General features: G+C 53.4%; 5 protein-coding genes across 5 annotated transcripts; 3 read left to right on the top strand and 2 right to left on the bottom strand.

Annotated features, from left to right (window-relative positions):
- Positions 1-5: 5 nt before the first annotated feature.
- On the bottom strand, positions 6-2,183 carry G647_09234 (uncharacterized protein; the record flags this gene model as incomplete). The annotated part of the gene is made up of 1 exon (XM_008733538.1): positions 6-2,183. The coding sequence occupies one exon, from the start codon at positions 2,181-2,183 to the stop codon at positions 6-8; it is 2,178 nt and encodes a 725-aa protein (XP_008731760.1).
- A 539-nt stretch (positions 2,184-2,722) lies between these two features.
- Positions 2,723-6,926, top strand: G647_09233 (uncharacterized protein; the record flags this gene model as incomplete). The annotated part of the gene is made up of 2 exons (XM_008733537.1): positions 2,723-2,776; positions 2,823-6,926. The coding sequence occupies 2 exons, from the start codon at positions 2,723-2,725 to the stop codon at positions 6,924-6,926; spliced, it is 4,158 nt and encodes a 1,385-aa protein (XP_008731759.1).
- A 1,008-nt stretch (positions 6,927-7,934) lies between these two features.
- Positions 7,935-9,740, top strand: G647_09232 (uncharacterized protein; the record flags this gene model as incomplete). Its single annotated transcript, XM_008733536.1, has 1 exon — positions 7,935-9,740. One exon carries the CDS (start codon positions 7,935-7,937, stop codon positions 9,738-9,740), a length of 1,806 nt encoding a protein of 601 aa, XP_008731758.1.
- A 528-nt stretch (positions 9,741-10,268) lies between these two features.
- G647_09231 (uncharacterized protein) lies at positions 10,269-11,605 on the top strand (the record flags this gene model as incomplete). The annotated part of the gene is made up of 4 exons (XM_008733535.1): positions 10,269-10,393; positions 10,440-10,569; positions 10,758-11,234; positions 11,366-11,605. The coding sequence occupies 4 exons, from the start codon at positions 10,269-10,271 to the stop codon at positions 11,603-11,605; spliced, it is 972 nt and encodes a 323-aa protein (XP_008731757.1).
- Positions 11,606-12,693: 1,088 nt separating this feature from the next.
- Positions 12,694-14,172, bottom strand: G647_09230 (uncharacterized protein; the record flags this gene model as incomplete). The annotated part of the gene is made up of 1 exon (XM_008733534.1): positions 12,694-14,172. The coding sequence occupies one exon, from the start codon at positions 14,170-14,172 to the stop codon at positions 12,694-12,696; it is 1,479 nt and encodes a 492-aa protein (XP_008731756.1).
- Between the last annotated feature and the right edge of the window lie 2,220 nt (positions 14,173-16,392).

Raw genomic sequence — 16,392 nt, 5'->3', positions numbered from 1 at the left:
GGTCTTTACATCTTTCTGAACGTGTTTCCGGATGCACTTCTTCGATCCTGTCCTCTTGACGTGCGGTGCGAGCCACCGTGCAACTGGTCCAGACCTTTAGATTTCTTTGTCGGTTCGAACGTGATGACCTTGTCACCCACGGCTCCACCAAAGCCTGCTCTACGTTGCTTTCGCTCGACAGGCTGGAGATTCTCCGCCCGAGACCCGAAGGACCGGTCATGAGTCGTCCTTGCAGCACTCCCTGCTCCCGACGACGTGACACGCATCTGTATCTGATCTCTCTTCTTCTGCTTCTTATTCGGACGACGTTTGTAATCGGCAGTCGATATTCGGGTACCCGACTTATTACGGCTGCCATAGAAATCGTCTTCGTCCTTCTCTTCTTCGTCGCTGGACCCAGGTACTTCGTCAATGGCCTCTTCCTCCACAGCTGTGAGACCATTCTCTCTGTCCAGGTTTGAAGCAGGCGCTTTGGAGTTTGGATTGAGCTGCTGAAACTCCCTCGAAGTTTCGTCCACAGCGAAGTCTTCTTCTTGAAACATCCTCGCAAATCGAGCATCGGGGAACAGACCTTTGTCTTCACCCTGAGCTGCAACATTGCCGGCTGTTTCTGTCGGAGCAATGTCATCGCCACCCTGGGCCAATACACGCTGGGCACGCCGCCTGTCGTTCTTTTCTTCTCGCTCGAGGATCCTTTCCAGAAATTTGCGATTAACCTTGGCCGTAATCTTTTTCTTGCCCCGGATCCTGCTCTCCCGCTCTTTGTCAATCTTCGCCTGGACTCGTTTGGCTCTTTCCTCTTCCCAGCTGGTGGGATTTGCAATGAGCCTCGCTTCCTCATACAGACCTTGAGCGACGAAGAAGCCGTGCATGTAAGGACGAAGCAAGTTTGTCTTGCCGACCAGGTGATCCAGATTGAGCATGCGCAGCTGAGGTGGGGTGAGAAATTTATAATTGTCGTAGATCTCACCGACCTTGGTTTTAGTGAAAGCGTAGGGGTCGTTGGGGTCGTCGGCCATTTCTTCAACGACGTTGTCCAGGAAGGAGCACCACTTTGGCGCTGGTCCGAGCTGGGGAATGAAGAAAGCATGTTGCTGTCGGCCTTCATTAGCAGTCAAAAACATGCCGCTGTCCTTACACCAAGCCACGCAGTTGATGTCCACAGCTGGTTCTACCGACGTCCAGGGCGTCCCATCTGATTCGTCCCAGAGCTTCAGTATTCGTCGGTCCGCGGACGCAATCTTGGGTTCAGTTACCGAGTCTCGAGTTTTGACGCCCTGGGTTAAATACTGCACATACTGAATAGGGTAACCATAGCCATGGTCCTTCTTGAGAGTGGGGAGCGACGACCGAAGATCGTAAAGATAAATGAGCCCAGAGGAAGTTCCAACGGCCACGCTGATGCCAGATCGATGATAGTCGAGCGCCGTGACTTCGGGCCGTCCTTCAAAGTCTGAAGGTACAGCCAGTGTCGCTACTGGCGCTCTTGAGCGAGTGTCCCAATACTCCACTGTGCCCAGTGAGGTTCCAAATGCTAGCAGATTGTGACTTCCCTCTGCCACTGCGGCCACATTAACACTTCCAGCTTGAATGCCACCTTGCAGCGCTCCGCCTCCGATTGTATTCAGGTCATCCCCACCTACATCGATTTCGAACTCGCTCATAAACCGGCCCAGCTCAAGATTAAACCTGAAAACTTCACCCATCCCGTTCTTGTTGACCCCAACCGCAGGCACCAGCAGCTCCGTATTGCTTCTGTCATATGCAAGGTCGCGGCCATAGCGAGGAATTCGTAGCGACTCGTGACATCCGCCCGGGGTGTGAAACTCTAGTGAACGATCTTCCTGCAGATGGGCAGTCTTAGAGTAGTCGGTAGAGAGGAAGATGAAGGTCTTGTTCAGAGTATTCGTGTGTCTCGCCCAGGAAAGTGCAAGGTTGGGTAGATAGTGTGTGTGGATTTGTGGCTTGTAAGTGCCGGTACTCATAACCCATTCCCCATCTTCGCTGATGCGCACACATTGGCTCGCTTCTTCGAATTCGAAGTCCTGTAGCAGTTCGACACGGTTTGCATACTCGGGGTCCTTCTTGCGCTTCTGTCGCTGGGAAAGCCAGTCTGGGAGGTTGCGATTTATTGACGACCCAGCAACCGTGTAGACGGGGACGGTACCGTTGGTGAGTCTCATGCTGGACAAGGACGGGCAGGCTATCGTGCAAACATGGTGACAGGTGCCGGATCAAGTAGCCTGCTTTTGTCAGAACACAGAAAAGTCATCAAGGGCGTGTCGGGAAAATCGATACTTACCTGGTGGCACTCAAAAGATTTTGCTGGATCGATTGCCGCAATTTTGCGGAGAGAGCGAGTCACGTGGACAACGTTCCGCCTTCGCCTTCGCTCTCTTTCCGCTCACTCTCGCTCCATCCGATCATCAACTTCCATCAACACCAGAGCTGGCCTCTTCACTGACTCTATTCTACCACCCGTCTTCACAATCAATACGCCGACATCTATTCCAGCTTGGCGCACACTGTACCCACGACGGCCTCCGGCTTTGCCCTTCCTTCAACAAGGCCGGTAGCGGCAGCATTGCTTCTGCCTCAGCAGTGGACCTCCACAACACCTAGAAACTCGAGCTCGCTTGTGCAATGCACCTCAAAGCCCAACATCCCATATTGTCGCGCTGCTGTCGACATTTGATACTCGTTCCCCCGAACGGCTAACGAAATGAATGCCACCTTGGACTTTCCGGGTAATTGTCAAACTAATGCGTACACTCTGGTAGGTGGAGGCGTTGCCCACCAGCCCAGAGCTAATATCAAGACAGAACGACTTTGGTGAAATAGCCTACATTGTATGCACAGCAGCCAACCCACCGACCCAAGACCCCTCAGCATTTGTCGCCGCACCTGAGAATATCCTGGCCAGGCTTCGCGCCACTGAACGCCAGTTTAGAGAGAACTCCATTCTTGCTGCCCTCGATGTCGAAGCCCGACAGCTGTTCACCTTCTACAAGAAGGTCGATATCACGGCTCCAAAGGATCAGAAGGCCTTGCTGATGAAGTTTGGTTTCGTTCTTCGAAGCAACAGCTGTACCATTGCGTACAAGACTGCTGCTCGCTTACCAGATTTGATGAAACCAGAACAAGCCCGTCTGTACCGGTTGTTTATTACCGCCATCGTCTCTAGTGTCAAGCTCATACCTGTTGGCAATACTGCCCTTCAGCCGATTGGCTCCAATCTCTACTTGGTCGAGACTGCTCCACCTGCAACCGAGCACGACAATTTTGCAGAAAGAAGACCATGGGTGCTCTATCGCATAGACTTGCAGGTGGTCTTGAACGGACATATCGTCTTGACCATTGCGAAAGACAGCACATTCTCGTTCTTGCCCCTCCATCATTGTCTTGCCGGAACCGATGGGGAAGCACGCGAGTCGGACTTCAGAGCCGTCTACCTTGCACCAGTTGGGCGCATTGCACGAGTGTCGCGATCAAAACTCGCTTCCCAGAGAGATATGAATGGTGACCTGGCTGAAAAAAACAGCGGCGAGGCTCGGGTCTCCGATGCTCGAAGGGAAATGTGGAGGGACCTACTCCCCTCGTGGTTGAGAGAGCATATGGATATTGCTATCAAAGCATCAGATGTGCCCTGGGTTGAGGCTGAAGTGCCTGTCGAAGAGCTTGGCCACAGCTCGAATGGCAATCAAGCAGAAGTTGCTAATGAAGAAGTTGGCCTCGGCGACCCGATCACCTGGAGATCAATCTTTTGGCCCGCAAACCTCTGTTTTGTCCTTGAGGGGGGCTCATCGGCACAAACGGGCATCACCGAAGTTGACGACGACCCCATGCAATTTGTAGGAGACTGGATTCTCGGCATCGGTAGCGCCCCATCCAAAAGCGAAACTGGACGCCAGGTCTTGAAGGAGGATGAGGAGGATGAACCGTTGTTTGCCGACGACGGCACATTCGACGATCCCGAACACTTCCAACCATTTGGACCTCCTACATTCCCCGCTAGTCAAACAATATATCCCACCCCACCTGATGTGGGTATAACCCATCCGACCCCAGGCATCTCCTCTGTCGATGGGGTTGTGATGACTCCAGCGAATCTGCTCGGCGGCTCTGCTGAATTGGCCCAGCAAAGAGATGAGGAGATGCCAGACTTTGATGATGTGCCACCAACCACTGGGATGTCCGGATATTATGACGAAGACCTTTTTGAAGAGATGCCGGACGACAACTTCGGCCAGGAAGCAAACGGTGACGAGCCTAATTGGGACTTCTTCGATGGCCCAGGTGTCCAACCTAAACAGTCGCGTAGCGCGAGCCACAGTCGAAAGGAAGGCTCAACGAGCCGTGGCGATCCCAGACAAGAGCAAGTCGATCCCAGCGATGCGAAGACTGCTGGACGCCAGCTCTCAGATTCACTTGATCCCGTGAAGAATGAGATATTCACCGTGGATGGTTCGCCACATATACCGACAGGTGCTCAGCCGCAGATGCCTTCAGGCCAGACTGCCGTGAAGGACACTGTCATGTCGCTAGATGATAATAAGAGAACTCAAAGTCCTCCCAAGCCAGCACCTCCATTGTGGAGAAGCGAGCAGGGTAAGAGCACTACTTCGACCACCAACACTCGGCGGCGTTCATCGATTTATGACGGTCCCAAGGCCCTCCATTCGATCCCCATACACGATAGCAGATACGATGCAGAAGGGGACTATTGGTTTAATCCGTTGCCAGTTGTTTCGAGGTCAACAAGGCGGCCCAAATCCAGCTCGATGTTCGAAAGACCTTCCAGCCCATCTGAGAGTGATAGCTCCATGACCAGTTCCAGTCAGTCGCCCAAGGCCAATGTCTCGGCCAACGTACTGCCTCCACTTTTCCGACAATGGACCGAATACGATCCGGGTACGCAAGACACCAACAGCCACCAGAAAGAGCTTGACAAGACGACAATTCAACAAGAAGTCCAACAGCTTCTAGGTCTTCTGAAACCGGGCCTGGTGGAACCTCCCACGGTAACTGATTTCGAGCTGGGGCATGGAGATGCTCGTCAAACTCCCCCCCTTACCTCGCAGAAATCCCAGCACGTGGCCCAAGTGTTGGTCGATCAAATGTCCCAGACATCTCTGCTTGCTCACGAAAAATATCAGGGCGACATGCGGAATATTTTCGACGGTTGTATCGAGACGAATGTTGATTTGAGCGGAATCAATACTTCTGCAGGCCCGTCAAATTTGTTTCAACTCGTCAATCTCAAAGCCGAACACAGCAGCGCAAGGCTACAAGGGCGTGTGACCAAGATCAGGCCGAGTCAAATATGTCTAAGACGTATCGAAAGGCCTCTCACCGCAAATATATCCATAATGAATTTCTGGGATACCCTTGATCTTCAGCCCGCAAACGGCCAGAAACATATTACCGCTTTTTGCATACACCCACGCCCAGCAAATATCAGAGACGGAAGTCTTAACCTGTTACAGAGACTTTCGGATTCTTACACCACTTGTGATCTTGGGACTCATACTATCGGACACCTCCCTGGCGTTACAGATGACGGATTGATATGCTGGAACCCAGAGGATCCAGGAGAACGCAGTCTGATTCAATGCACGGCCATGGTCGGAAGCGCTCTGGCGGCGACGACAGGCATAACTGGCACCGTCGTTGTCTACATGGTTAGTAGGAGCGACAGTCCGACGGCATATCTAGAGATGTGTATTGCATTTTACAACCTCTTCGAGGCGTTTTCAAAAGCTCGCACCAATAGTCTGTGCGTTTCGGACCTCCAATTGCAGATCATCCCACAGAGTTTCATTGCGAACCCGGAGACACTGGTCATTCACCCACAGACCGCTTACCTCAAGCTGGCCGTCGAGGTCTACAACCGGCTTCCACCCCTGGGTCCTACGGGACATCCATCTGCTTGTGGATCGGCTGTTGTCCTCTCCAGGTCAGAAAACACCGTGCGCTTACAATTGTCACCCACATATGTCTCGCCCCTGGAGAAGAATGGTCCTTGTCTCCACCTGGCATACTCCATGAGTCTGGACAAGAAGTGGCTTGTCGCAGTTTGGACAGATGAGCTGGGCCACATCGCGCTTAGTATGTCTTATTGTTCTCACGTGCGCGTGTCGGGCAGAAAGAGGCCTAGACACGAGATACTGAAAGAGATGTGGGAGGTGTCTCATGACCTCATGAGCAAAGTCCGCGGAGCATGGCGACTGGCTATTGTACGGCACGGCTACTATGAACCAGCAGAGATACTGGAGTGGCATCAGGTTGTCGACCAATCCCCTGCACCTCAGAAACAATGCCTGTTCTTGCTCTTTTCCATCCAGCTTCAGCCAGAACTGGCAGTGTTTTCACCACCAGCGCACGGGAAAGCTCCCCCGGCTGGTTCGCACAATCAATATGGGACACCTGTCTCGACGCCACAAGCCAGCATGACGTCTCCAGACCAGGCTGTCCCAGCTACGCCCACGCCGGGTGGCAGCTCGCTCATGAATGCTTCGACTCCTCCTGATCCCGGTTTCGACCCAAGTGCCGAGAGCGATCTTACAATAGTCGATCCATCTGAAGATAGCTGGGGGATCATTCTTCCATATGGCATCAATCAGTCCAGGAGTATGACAGAGCTCCGTCCCTCTCAAGTCACAGGATTCCTCATGAAACGCCGAGGGTATAGAAGCGAGGATGGATATAACATGATTGAGATCAGTCTCGTCACATCGATAGCCCCAACTTCCAACAAGCCTAACGAGATCATGCCGGACGATTTACTGGACGATGTCATCAGACAATATCGTGGCCTTGTAACCCTTGGAGCTAGTCGAGGCTGCGTGGAGCCCAATCGCGAATGCCTTCCCTGGCATATAGCAACCGCGATCCGAGGCGCCCGGATACTTGAGCAGGCCATGTAATTCGCAAAGGCCTGCGAGATCCACTAGCACGAGACGCCAAGAACGAGGCGAACAAACACCGTCGACGAACATCAAGCTGTAGAGTGGCCGGTTTCGGAGCACCTTGAATTCTGCCAGCATGGTGGCCGGCCTGCACTTGGCAGCACGTTGACTATGAGTGATAACGAGTAGCGTCTCCCTTGGCAGGACAGGACAGCTGACTCTTAGATTCAACACACACGACTAACAGCCTGAACAAGCGGTCGACTAACTGTTGGTCGCAGAGCAGCAATCGCGACATCCTCGGCGTCTTCTTGCCGGCTAGCGGAAAGCAACGCCGAAAGAGTGCTAGCAGGGCAAGCCCAGCCGACATCTGATTAGATCATTCATGCGCGATTAGATGCCAGCTTTTGTCAAGGATCGACGGGTTCCATGGCCCTGCAGGCTCCTCCAAGCTAGCAAGCTGCCCCATTCCTGGACACCAGCCGCCTGTGTCTTCCCGGCTTCGTCCCCTCGAATCTCGATGCACCGACATCGCGACTACGGAACATAAGGCAACGAGTTCAGGAGTTCAGATCATTCATCGACCATCACTTGGCATCCGTGCTTGTGGCACTTCGGCTCCCCGTCACCCGTCATCGCCCCCGCTTTTGATGAAAAATTCTTCATCTGATAAGATTATGCTATCCACCTACTACCCAATGGGCAGCTTTTCGCCATGCCGCAACCCCCACAATCGCGTCGCCCAAGGCCGTAGGGTGGCATCATGCTATCGAGGGAGGTCGCCATTGACGACGATTATCCGTCAGTGGCCTCCTAGTCGCTATTCATACGCATTATTTCAGCCCTGCTGCTACCTTGCAAAAAGTTGGACCTGAAAGTCACTCGCACGGCAGCTCCGAGTCAGCGTTAAGAGTGGGTCACCTCTGTGGACTACAATAGCGGCTGGTGTCCTCGCTTTCGTCCGTAGAGGTCTTCTTCCTTCTTACGAGCTCTGTATCCTGGAAAGTGCACCGTAGTTACCCAGCCATGGCTGCACATGGATTTCGAAACTCAATGTCCGAGGACTCGCACGGCAAGGCTCATGATTTCACAAGTGAACCAAAGATTGCAGATCATGGCAGTCCCGACTACGCTCCTCAGCGGCCTTCCGAGCGTCGCCAATCCATCGTGGAAGCAGAGAAGTCTCCTGGTGTGGTCAGGATTGAAGCCATCAACGAAGTCCTTACCAGAAAGGACCGCTTGTTTCTCTTCATTGGAGTCTTCCTTATCGCCTATGCGTATGGATTGGACGGCACCATTCGGTATACCTATCAGGCCACGGCCACTGCTTCCATGGGACATCATTCCCTGCTCGCCACGGTAACAACGCTCCGAGCAGTCATTGCAGCGGCTGCGCAGCCGACGGCGGCCAAGATTGCCGATGTCTTCGGTCGTCTGGAACTGGTTTTTGTCAGTGTGGTCTTCTACGTCCTTGGAACTATCATCGAAGCGTCCGCGAACAACATCAACACCTTCCTTGGGGGTGCAGTTCTTTACCAGATCGGCTATACATGCGTTATACTGCTCGTCGAGGTGATCGTTGCTGACATCACCTCCCTCCGTGCTCGGCTTTTCTTCAGCTATATCCCCGCGACTCCATTTATAATCAACACATGGATCAGTGGCAATGTCACTGCGGCAGTTCTGGGCGCGACGACGTGGAAGTGGGGCATCGGCATGTGGTGCATCATCTATCCAGTTTGCTCCCTCCCACTCATGCTTGCCCTGTGGTTTAGTGGCCGACGTGCGCGCAAAGCTGGCGTGTTGGAGAAGTACAAGACACCTTACCAGATGTGGGGCGCAAGAAGACTGTCAGTCGAGCTCTTCTGGGCACTGGATATCCCGGGAATCATCCTGCTGATAGCAGTCTTTGCCCTGATCCTGGTGCCCCTGACCATCGCCGGTGGCAACACTTCTTCCTGGAACAGTGCACACGTCATTGCTCCTCTTGTGATCGGCATCTTGTGCGTTCCAGCCTTCGTGTTCTGGGAGATGAGAGCACCGCGTCCGCTTGTGCCCTTCCATCTCCTGAAAGACCGTGGTGTCTGGGGCGCCTTGGGAATTGCGTGTTGCCTGAACTTTGCATGGTACATGCAAGGAGACTACCTCTACACTGTTCTGATCGTTGCGTTTGACTTCAGCATCATGGGCGCCACAAGAATCTCTTCCTTGTACAGCTTCTGCTCGGTGGTTTCGGGCTTTCTGTTGGGCATGGTGGTCTACAAGGTGCGACGACTGAAGTGGTTCATTGTGGCGGGAACTTGTCTCTTCCTGGTCGCTTTTGGCCTCTTGATTCACTACCGTGGTTCCACGACCTCGTCCTCACAAGCAGGAGTAATTGGCGCCCAAGTACTGCTCGGCATCGCTGGAGGTATGTTTCCATACCCAGCTCAAGCATCTATCCAAGCGGCCACCAAACATGAACATGTTGCCGTCATCACTGGACTCTATCTGGCGACTTACAATATCGGCTCAGCCCTGGGCGGTGCGATTTCGGGGACCATCTGGACAAATGTTCTGCCTCAACGTCTCGAGGAGAATCTCGCTCCGTTCGGCAATGCCACACTCGCTTCTTCAACCTACGCCGACCCCTTTACAATGGCCAGTTTGTATCCGGCCGGTACGCCTGTCAGAACGGCGATCATCGAGTCGTACCAACATGCGCAGAGGTTGCTTTGCATCACAGGAATCTGCATTTGTACGCTCTTGATCGGGTTTTCGATGTGTCTCAGAGACCCTAGGCTCGGTGACGAACAGAGTTTGCCAGACGCTGAGGAAAATGTCGTACGCTGAGAGAGGACGGAGCAGAAGCTCAGATGGGATGTTGTGGAATGACAGTGTTTCGCCCACGGAACCAAAACCTCTGTTGTTCCAAACCGAGATCACACGAGGGGAAAGCAGGTGTATACCATTGTATTAGCTGGCCTGTGTAGAGACACATATCTTGTGTAGACTAGAGTATATCATAGTAGTTGAGCGCTATACTCATACTTGCCACCTCGTTCCCCTTGCTTGTCTGGACAAAAAGCGGCGGGGATCCGAGCCCCGATGAGGTAAGTGTATGACGCTGCTTCCGGAGTTTGAAGACCCAAATAATGAAGCCATTTGCCGATGATCGACTTGCAATACTTTGTCGAAATCAGCCTGCGCACCCGTCGCCAACAAAGCTTCGCCTCGTATAACACGCTGCTCCATACTTCGCAAGGAGCGTGCTATGCAATCATGTAACCCACGACATCTACTCCGCTCTTCAGCTGGGGTCTATCATACAACTTTTCCTCCCACCGCGGCGCACTCAAGTCAGTTCTCTACCCATACGAGATGTCTCCCCTGGCGAAACTGTACCTCATCACCTGCTGGTCGTATATCATCTCCTTCCACCTCACACTCAGCATCCTCACGCTCGACATGTCGGCCAGTTCCCCTGCGGCGGAGCGCGTCCTCGAGTACGAGACGCTGGACTGAGCGGCAAAAGGGCGACCATTTCGCCAGAGCGGCCAAGGTCCAGGGCCTGAAAAGCAGAGCCGCATTCAAACTGCTGCAGATCAATGAGCGGTACCGGCTGTTCAGGCCGGGCATGACGGTGGTGGATCTGGGCTTTGCGCCGGGGAGCTGGAGCCAGGTACATATGCGTCCCCATACCCATGCCCATGTCCATGTCCGCCACGAAAGAGCACTTGGGGTTCATTGTGAGGATGTGTGGCGTGGAAAAGAAAAACAAGACATGAAGGAAGCTTGAAACGTTGAGCGGAGAGACCATATTATCACTGATACGGCTATATTGAGACTGACACGTGTGGGGCGTCCAAGGTAGCCATCGACCTGACGAAACCGCGCGGGCGAGTGCTCGGCGTGGACCTCCTGCCCGTGCAGCCCCCCAAAGGCGTGTCCACGATCCAGGGCGACTTCCTCTCGCCAGACATTCAAGGAGAGATCAAGGCCTTTCTTCGGGATCCGGATCGCGGTCGGCTCCGACGGCCGTCTCTCCTCGATACGTCGTCCTCCTCCTCCTCCCACGGTGAATCCATCGATCAAGCCACGCTAGAGGAGGAAGCAACGGGCTATCTCGAGCGAGAGAGCCACGTCGAGAAGACACTGCTGGTAGATGAAGAGCCCGACGCCGACGCCGAGCATTCACATGCGGACAAGTGTGCCGACGTGGTGTTGAGCGACATGTGCGAACCCTGGGACCCGCTTGACGGCCTGTACAAGAAGAGCATCAGTAACCCGTATCACAGGTTGATGAATACCAGTGGGAACGCGTTCCGCGACCACGCCGGAAGTATGGTAAGTTTTCATGAATGTGCAAGCCACCCCATCCATCATCAGTCCATCCTTCCCTCTGTCTCAAAGGGCCACCAATCACTCTACGTGGGCCCCTAGATTAGGTCATATGCTGAACCCCCTCCATCGTTTAGGACCTCTGTCGCGCGGCACTGAAGTTCAGCTACGACACGCTCAAAGTCGGTGGGCACTTTGTGTGCAAGTTCTACCAAGGTGCCGAGGACAAGGCGTTGGAAAAATCCCTGAAAGCCATGTTCCAGAAGGTCCATCGTGAGAAGCCCGAGAGTTCGAGAGCTCAAAGCAAGGAGGCTTACTTTGTGGGGATCAAACGGTTGGCCAAGGTTGAGAGGGACCTTGTTTTCGCGGGGCCATGACGAAGAATGAGAACGAGAGGGCAAGATAGTGAGTGGTACAGTACAGTATCACATCGTGACGATGCAACTCTGGCTGTTTCGTCCGTGGACGAAGAGACCTAGCCGCGGACAGACCGACGTATGCCCTGTGGGTTTAAAGGTCGCCAGGGTCTGCGTGACAGATGTAGACGAATAATCCAGACGAAAGAGACTATTTCCTTCGTCATCCCAGAAAGGGTGGTGTCTGTCTTAGTGATGAGAGTTCAGCGGTTCAGAGTGGACTGGACGGGATTGGATTGTTCTCCTGGCCGGATGCTTCCATGTGGACCTCTGCTGTGCGGATACTGTATTGCGCTCTAGTCTGCTATATCTTGGGTTCTCGATTCTTGGTTCTCACTTGTATCCCGGATAGAGTGCAAGGCGGGTTGGGCTGGTGCACCGGGCCTCTAAATGAATCGTAGAGACGACGTGCCTGTGAAAAAGGGGGAACGCTACTGCATACAGCAAGACAGTTCATCCAGGTCCGTTGCACTGTTGTGGCTCGGATGTTATGCCGCTGAGAATGATATATGCTATGCAATACACGATACACAATACTCAATACATAATACATAATACATATATAGAATGGATATATATAATAGATAGTACATGATGACAGTAGGGATATCTGGAGGGTGTCTGGAACTCGTAACGTCGTCTTGGGTCGATAACATGATAACTGGATTGCTCGTCTCTCGGCGTGGTTGAGATACATGATTGGGTATTGTGGTATAGCTGTGGTTGAAATACATGATTGGGTATTGTGGTATAGCTGTGGTTGGAAACATGGTATTACAGACAAATGGGATGATGGTGAAATTTGGTTGAACGAATGGTCGGAACATCTGGTCAAAGGGGGTCGGGATTGGAATCGGATGGTTGTAGTAGTCGGACATGATTGAACCACGAGTGTGACTCCATCCGACATTAGACGATGGGGTCGTGGCATGGTCGTCGTGTGTTGATGTTAAAGCGCCATAACGAAGAAGCCCACCTCAGCTGCGGCAGGGGATCTCAATACTGGAAGAGTCCTTCCAGCGATGCATGTTTCAGAGCATGTCGACACTTCACTCGTAAAGTCGCGTGGTTGGCAGAAGCCCGGCACCTCCCAGAGAGGCATTGGACATCTCAATGACGGGATAAGGATGATGCGTGCCACTCGGCTGCATTATTGCCCGTTTTTCGATCTCGTCAAGAAGGCGTTCAGCAACATCTGGTTCGGAAATGCTGGCTCCTTCGAAACTGCCGTACTCCAGAGCGTCTCTGATGTCTGACATGTCAACGCGGTCCCATGAACGATGATACGTCAAGCCGTCATAGCCAACACTCCTGGCATTGCGATTCTGCCACCTCTCGTGGGTGGCGTCCTGCATGAGCAAGCTCTGAATCGTGGTGGACGAGCTAACGTCGCTCTGTTCTAGAGACCTGTTGTTCTTGAAGTGGTCGGCATAATGAGAAGCGTACGATTTTGCGTCGGTAAAAACCTCCAGGCACAGCCCGCAGCCCCAATATTTCCTCTCTGGCCCACGCGTCTCTTGGACGCATCTGCCCTCTGTTAAACATGAAGCGTGTCGCAGTTTATGATGTCTCGTCCACATTTCAGCACGGCCTGTCTGGAAAGTAACGTGTTGACAATGCAAGCAGTGGAAAATGACATTCTTGTCGTGGTCTCCGCAGAGATGCTTCGCAAACTCCCTGGTAGAGGAGAAATCTTTGCGACAGCCACGTTCGGGACACGGAAACCTGGGTTGGGGAGGCCGATTGCGTTGACGGTCGTGGCTGGAAATGAAGAATGAGTGATTCGCAGGATCAAGTTTCGAGCGATTCCGTTCTCCGGCCGCGGAAGATGGTGTCACCGCAGTATCTGGTCTAGGCGAAAGGACCTGAGGGCGCGGTTGTTGTCGAGGTATTGTTACAGGATCCAAATGCTGAGGAGCCGGTTCGTACTCCATCTTGTCGTGGTCAGAGACACCGAAGAAGGGTGTTTGACTATCATGGAGGCTTTTTGTCGTGGCCATGTTCGCTTCGTCCGGGATTGCTCCAAACTGGGCCGTTCCATAGGTCAGATTCGGGACATGTCCAGATCCATGGGCACTACTATCGGACATGGGGATGCTGAAATCCGTAGCCATAGACGCCCTGAGACTGGTTTGGTCTGAAACGAGGCTGGGCACGGCAGAGAGATGGTGAGCGGACACCGGATCCGATGTCGGTCTCATCCGCTCTGAAAAAATCGCGATATAGGCCATGTCAATGTCATCCTCGCCTATCTGCGCAAGGCAGGAAAGCGCGGTACGATACTGTGGTTTCCGAAGTTTGCGGATCTGCCTCTGACTAAGGCCGAAGGTGGCCAGAAGGTGGACCGCATCCCTGACGTTCGGCTCAATCGAATGGACTTGTTGATTTGCATGTGGAAGAGCGTAAGGATTAAGGCCGGCGAGCTCCAGAGGCTGAGACGCAGGCACCGTGAAGTTGTAACCAGTCGAGGGAAACGCATCCGGTAAAGGCCAGGCGGGCGAGAGGGAATTGCCGTGACGCGGGTCCATGAGTTGCTGATCTGGTGGCTAGTGGCAGTGTTTCATATTAGTCGAGGAAGAAGCGAGCGAAAGGACGGAATTGCGCCAGCGCAACTAGACTGAAGACGAATGAGTGCTTGCTGAAGAGACTGACAAAGATTCAAGAGAAAAGAGAAGATGCGCAACGACACTGGTACCCGAAACTCGAAAAGAAGTTGAACACAATGCTTGAAGGATGAGTTGAGCAGCTGGAGAGGTGAGGGCGAGTGGAACGGTCTTGTACACTTTCATATCCTGCGCCTTTCTCTTTCTGCTCTTCTGCTCATTCTGTTCATCTTGCCACATCATCGAAGTGCGTCAGCGGACTCCGGTAGAAGCTGCATAGTCGAGGTGCCTCGTCAAGTGCGCATCGCATGCACAGTGGACGACAGTGAATTTCTTGCCCTGACCGCGGCGCCCGATTACTGTGCACGGCTTCTGCATTCGCCTCTGAAGGTGGGTCGGTTGAGCTGGAATCCCTCGTGAGCGGTCGCTCTCTCGAAGGTGCCTGCATTAGTTTTGCTGCAAGAAAAAGCCAAAGAAAAAAAATGACAGACTTTGTGAGGCTTCGGTGCGACGCCATTGGTTCCCCTGGCTGTTCCTGAAACGCGGCACCGTCGGCCCCGCTTAGTGCCCTCGGTGCCCCTCTCCGCTTGTTTCGGGGTTGGGGCAAGAGGCATCGTTGCGAGCAGGTGCCGAGTGGTGGGTGAGCTGCTGAGTGACCGGTGAGCGATGCTTGAGTCGCGGGCGAGAAGCAGCCGTCCACGGTAGCAACGCTGCGTACCTTTATCCAAAAAGGCTGCATCAAGACAATTAATTTTTTGGAAGAATACGAGGGACGATCTTTGCAGCCAGCAGCCAGCAGCCTTTCACAGTACTCGTAAAGCAGGTACTGATTGACACCTGAGCTTCTCAGGGATCTGACTCTCGCCTTCAAGAGGCTTTTGGCTCCCCCAGCTCGTGAACCGTCATAAGCTTTTCAATCTCAATTTTATTCCCACCACGCCCACTGATTAAGTTGAGCTCGCGTGAGGCATTTCAACGGTCTGCTGTCGACACCCCGCAATGTCATCCTACTGTGCCAGAAACCCGGGGATGGTGTGGACAGCAAAATTCTTGAAGGCTTGTGCTCGCGGTGCTAGTGAAACAACATCCCTGCCTCATCCTCGTAGACATCTCGTGTCCTGAAACAACCGCTGCAGCCCCAGCCGCATGAGGGCTTCGACCTCAACATTTGCTGCATGTCAGCACCCGCACCTCGGATACCTGAGCTTCTTTCTAGCGTTCGGACCACGAGGACGTGTCGTCTGCTGTTGTTCGGAGCAGGGTGATCCTTTCAGGCAAACCCTCCCGTCTGCGGCATGTCAACCTGGGCAACAAGGCCTCGTCCCTGGCTTTACTGCAGCTGATCATGCGCCCTGCCGCCAAGTACACATTACGAAGCCCAAACCGAGGCAACCTATTTGTCGATCTTTTCCAGGGCCTGGAGTGAGAGATGCATCTTGTCCATGCAGTAATGTGCGGTGTCAGATCATTCCCGCTGGTTCTGTTTCCTCACCCAGCCTTTTCGCTCTTTGCCGCCACTCTCGCTCCTCCTTCGCTCATCCTTCTTGCAAGGCTTGATGACGCAGGGCTCATGATGAACTCATGACCGTTACGAGAAGTGGCGTCAAATTACGGGTGACAAAATCTCCTTCTGATTGCTCCGACATATTGCGCCGGCAGGCAATCTGCAAGCGGCGTTTCTCGACCGGTTCCATTATCAAGATCTCCCTGCCTTTTCCTGCTACCTATTGATCATGTGCAACGCAAGACACGGGTTTCTCTGTACAAGCTCTTGTCGCGGGGAGTAATGCTAATGGCTGCCGCTTTCGGGGGAAACCGGGGGTGTTCGGCATCGACGGCGCTGTTGGGTTTGAGCGGGGTATTTGGTGAGGGGCTGAAGGAAAGGTGAGAAAATGGTGAATGGATCGTGATCTGCACCGCACCCACATCACGTGTATCCATGCTTAGTCAATATAGACAGTGGCGATGGGCTCTCGCTCATGACACTCTTCACTGCCAGCTCGCCTGCATTCTCCCGTCCGCCATTCTATCTGCATGGACATCGAAACACTCACCACGCACTTAATCGCATACGGACCACTACCCCCCGGAACAAGACAGCAGTCACGAGAAATAAGGCAGAGATTGTGCCTGCCCCAGTCGGAC

The sequence above is a fragment of the Cladophialophora carrionii genome (assembly GCF_000365165.1).
Source record: "Cladophialophora carrionii CBS 160.54 unplaced genomic scaffold supercont1.9, whole genome shotgun sequence".
NCBI lineage: Eukaryota > Fungi > Ascomycota > Eurotiomycetes > Chaetothyriales > Herpotrichiellaceae > Cladophialophora > Cladophialophora carrionii.
The sequence above is the reverse complement of the archived record's forward strand: the minus strand, read 5'-3'. Positions and strand labels throughout refer to the sequence as shown.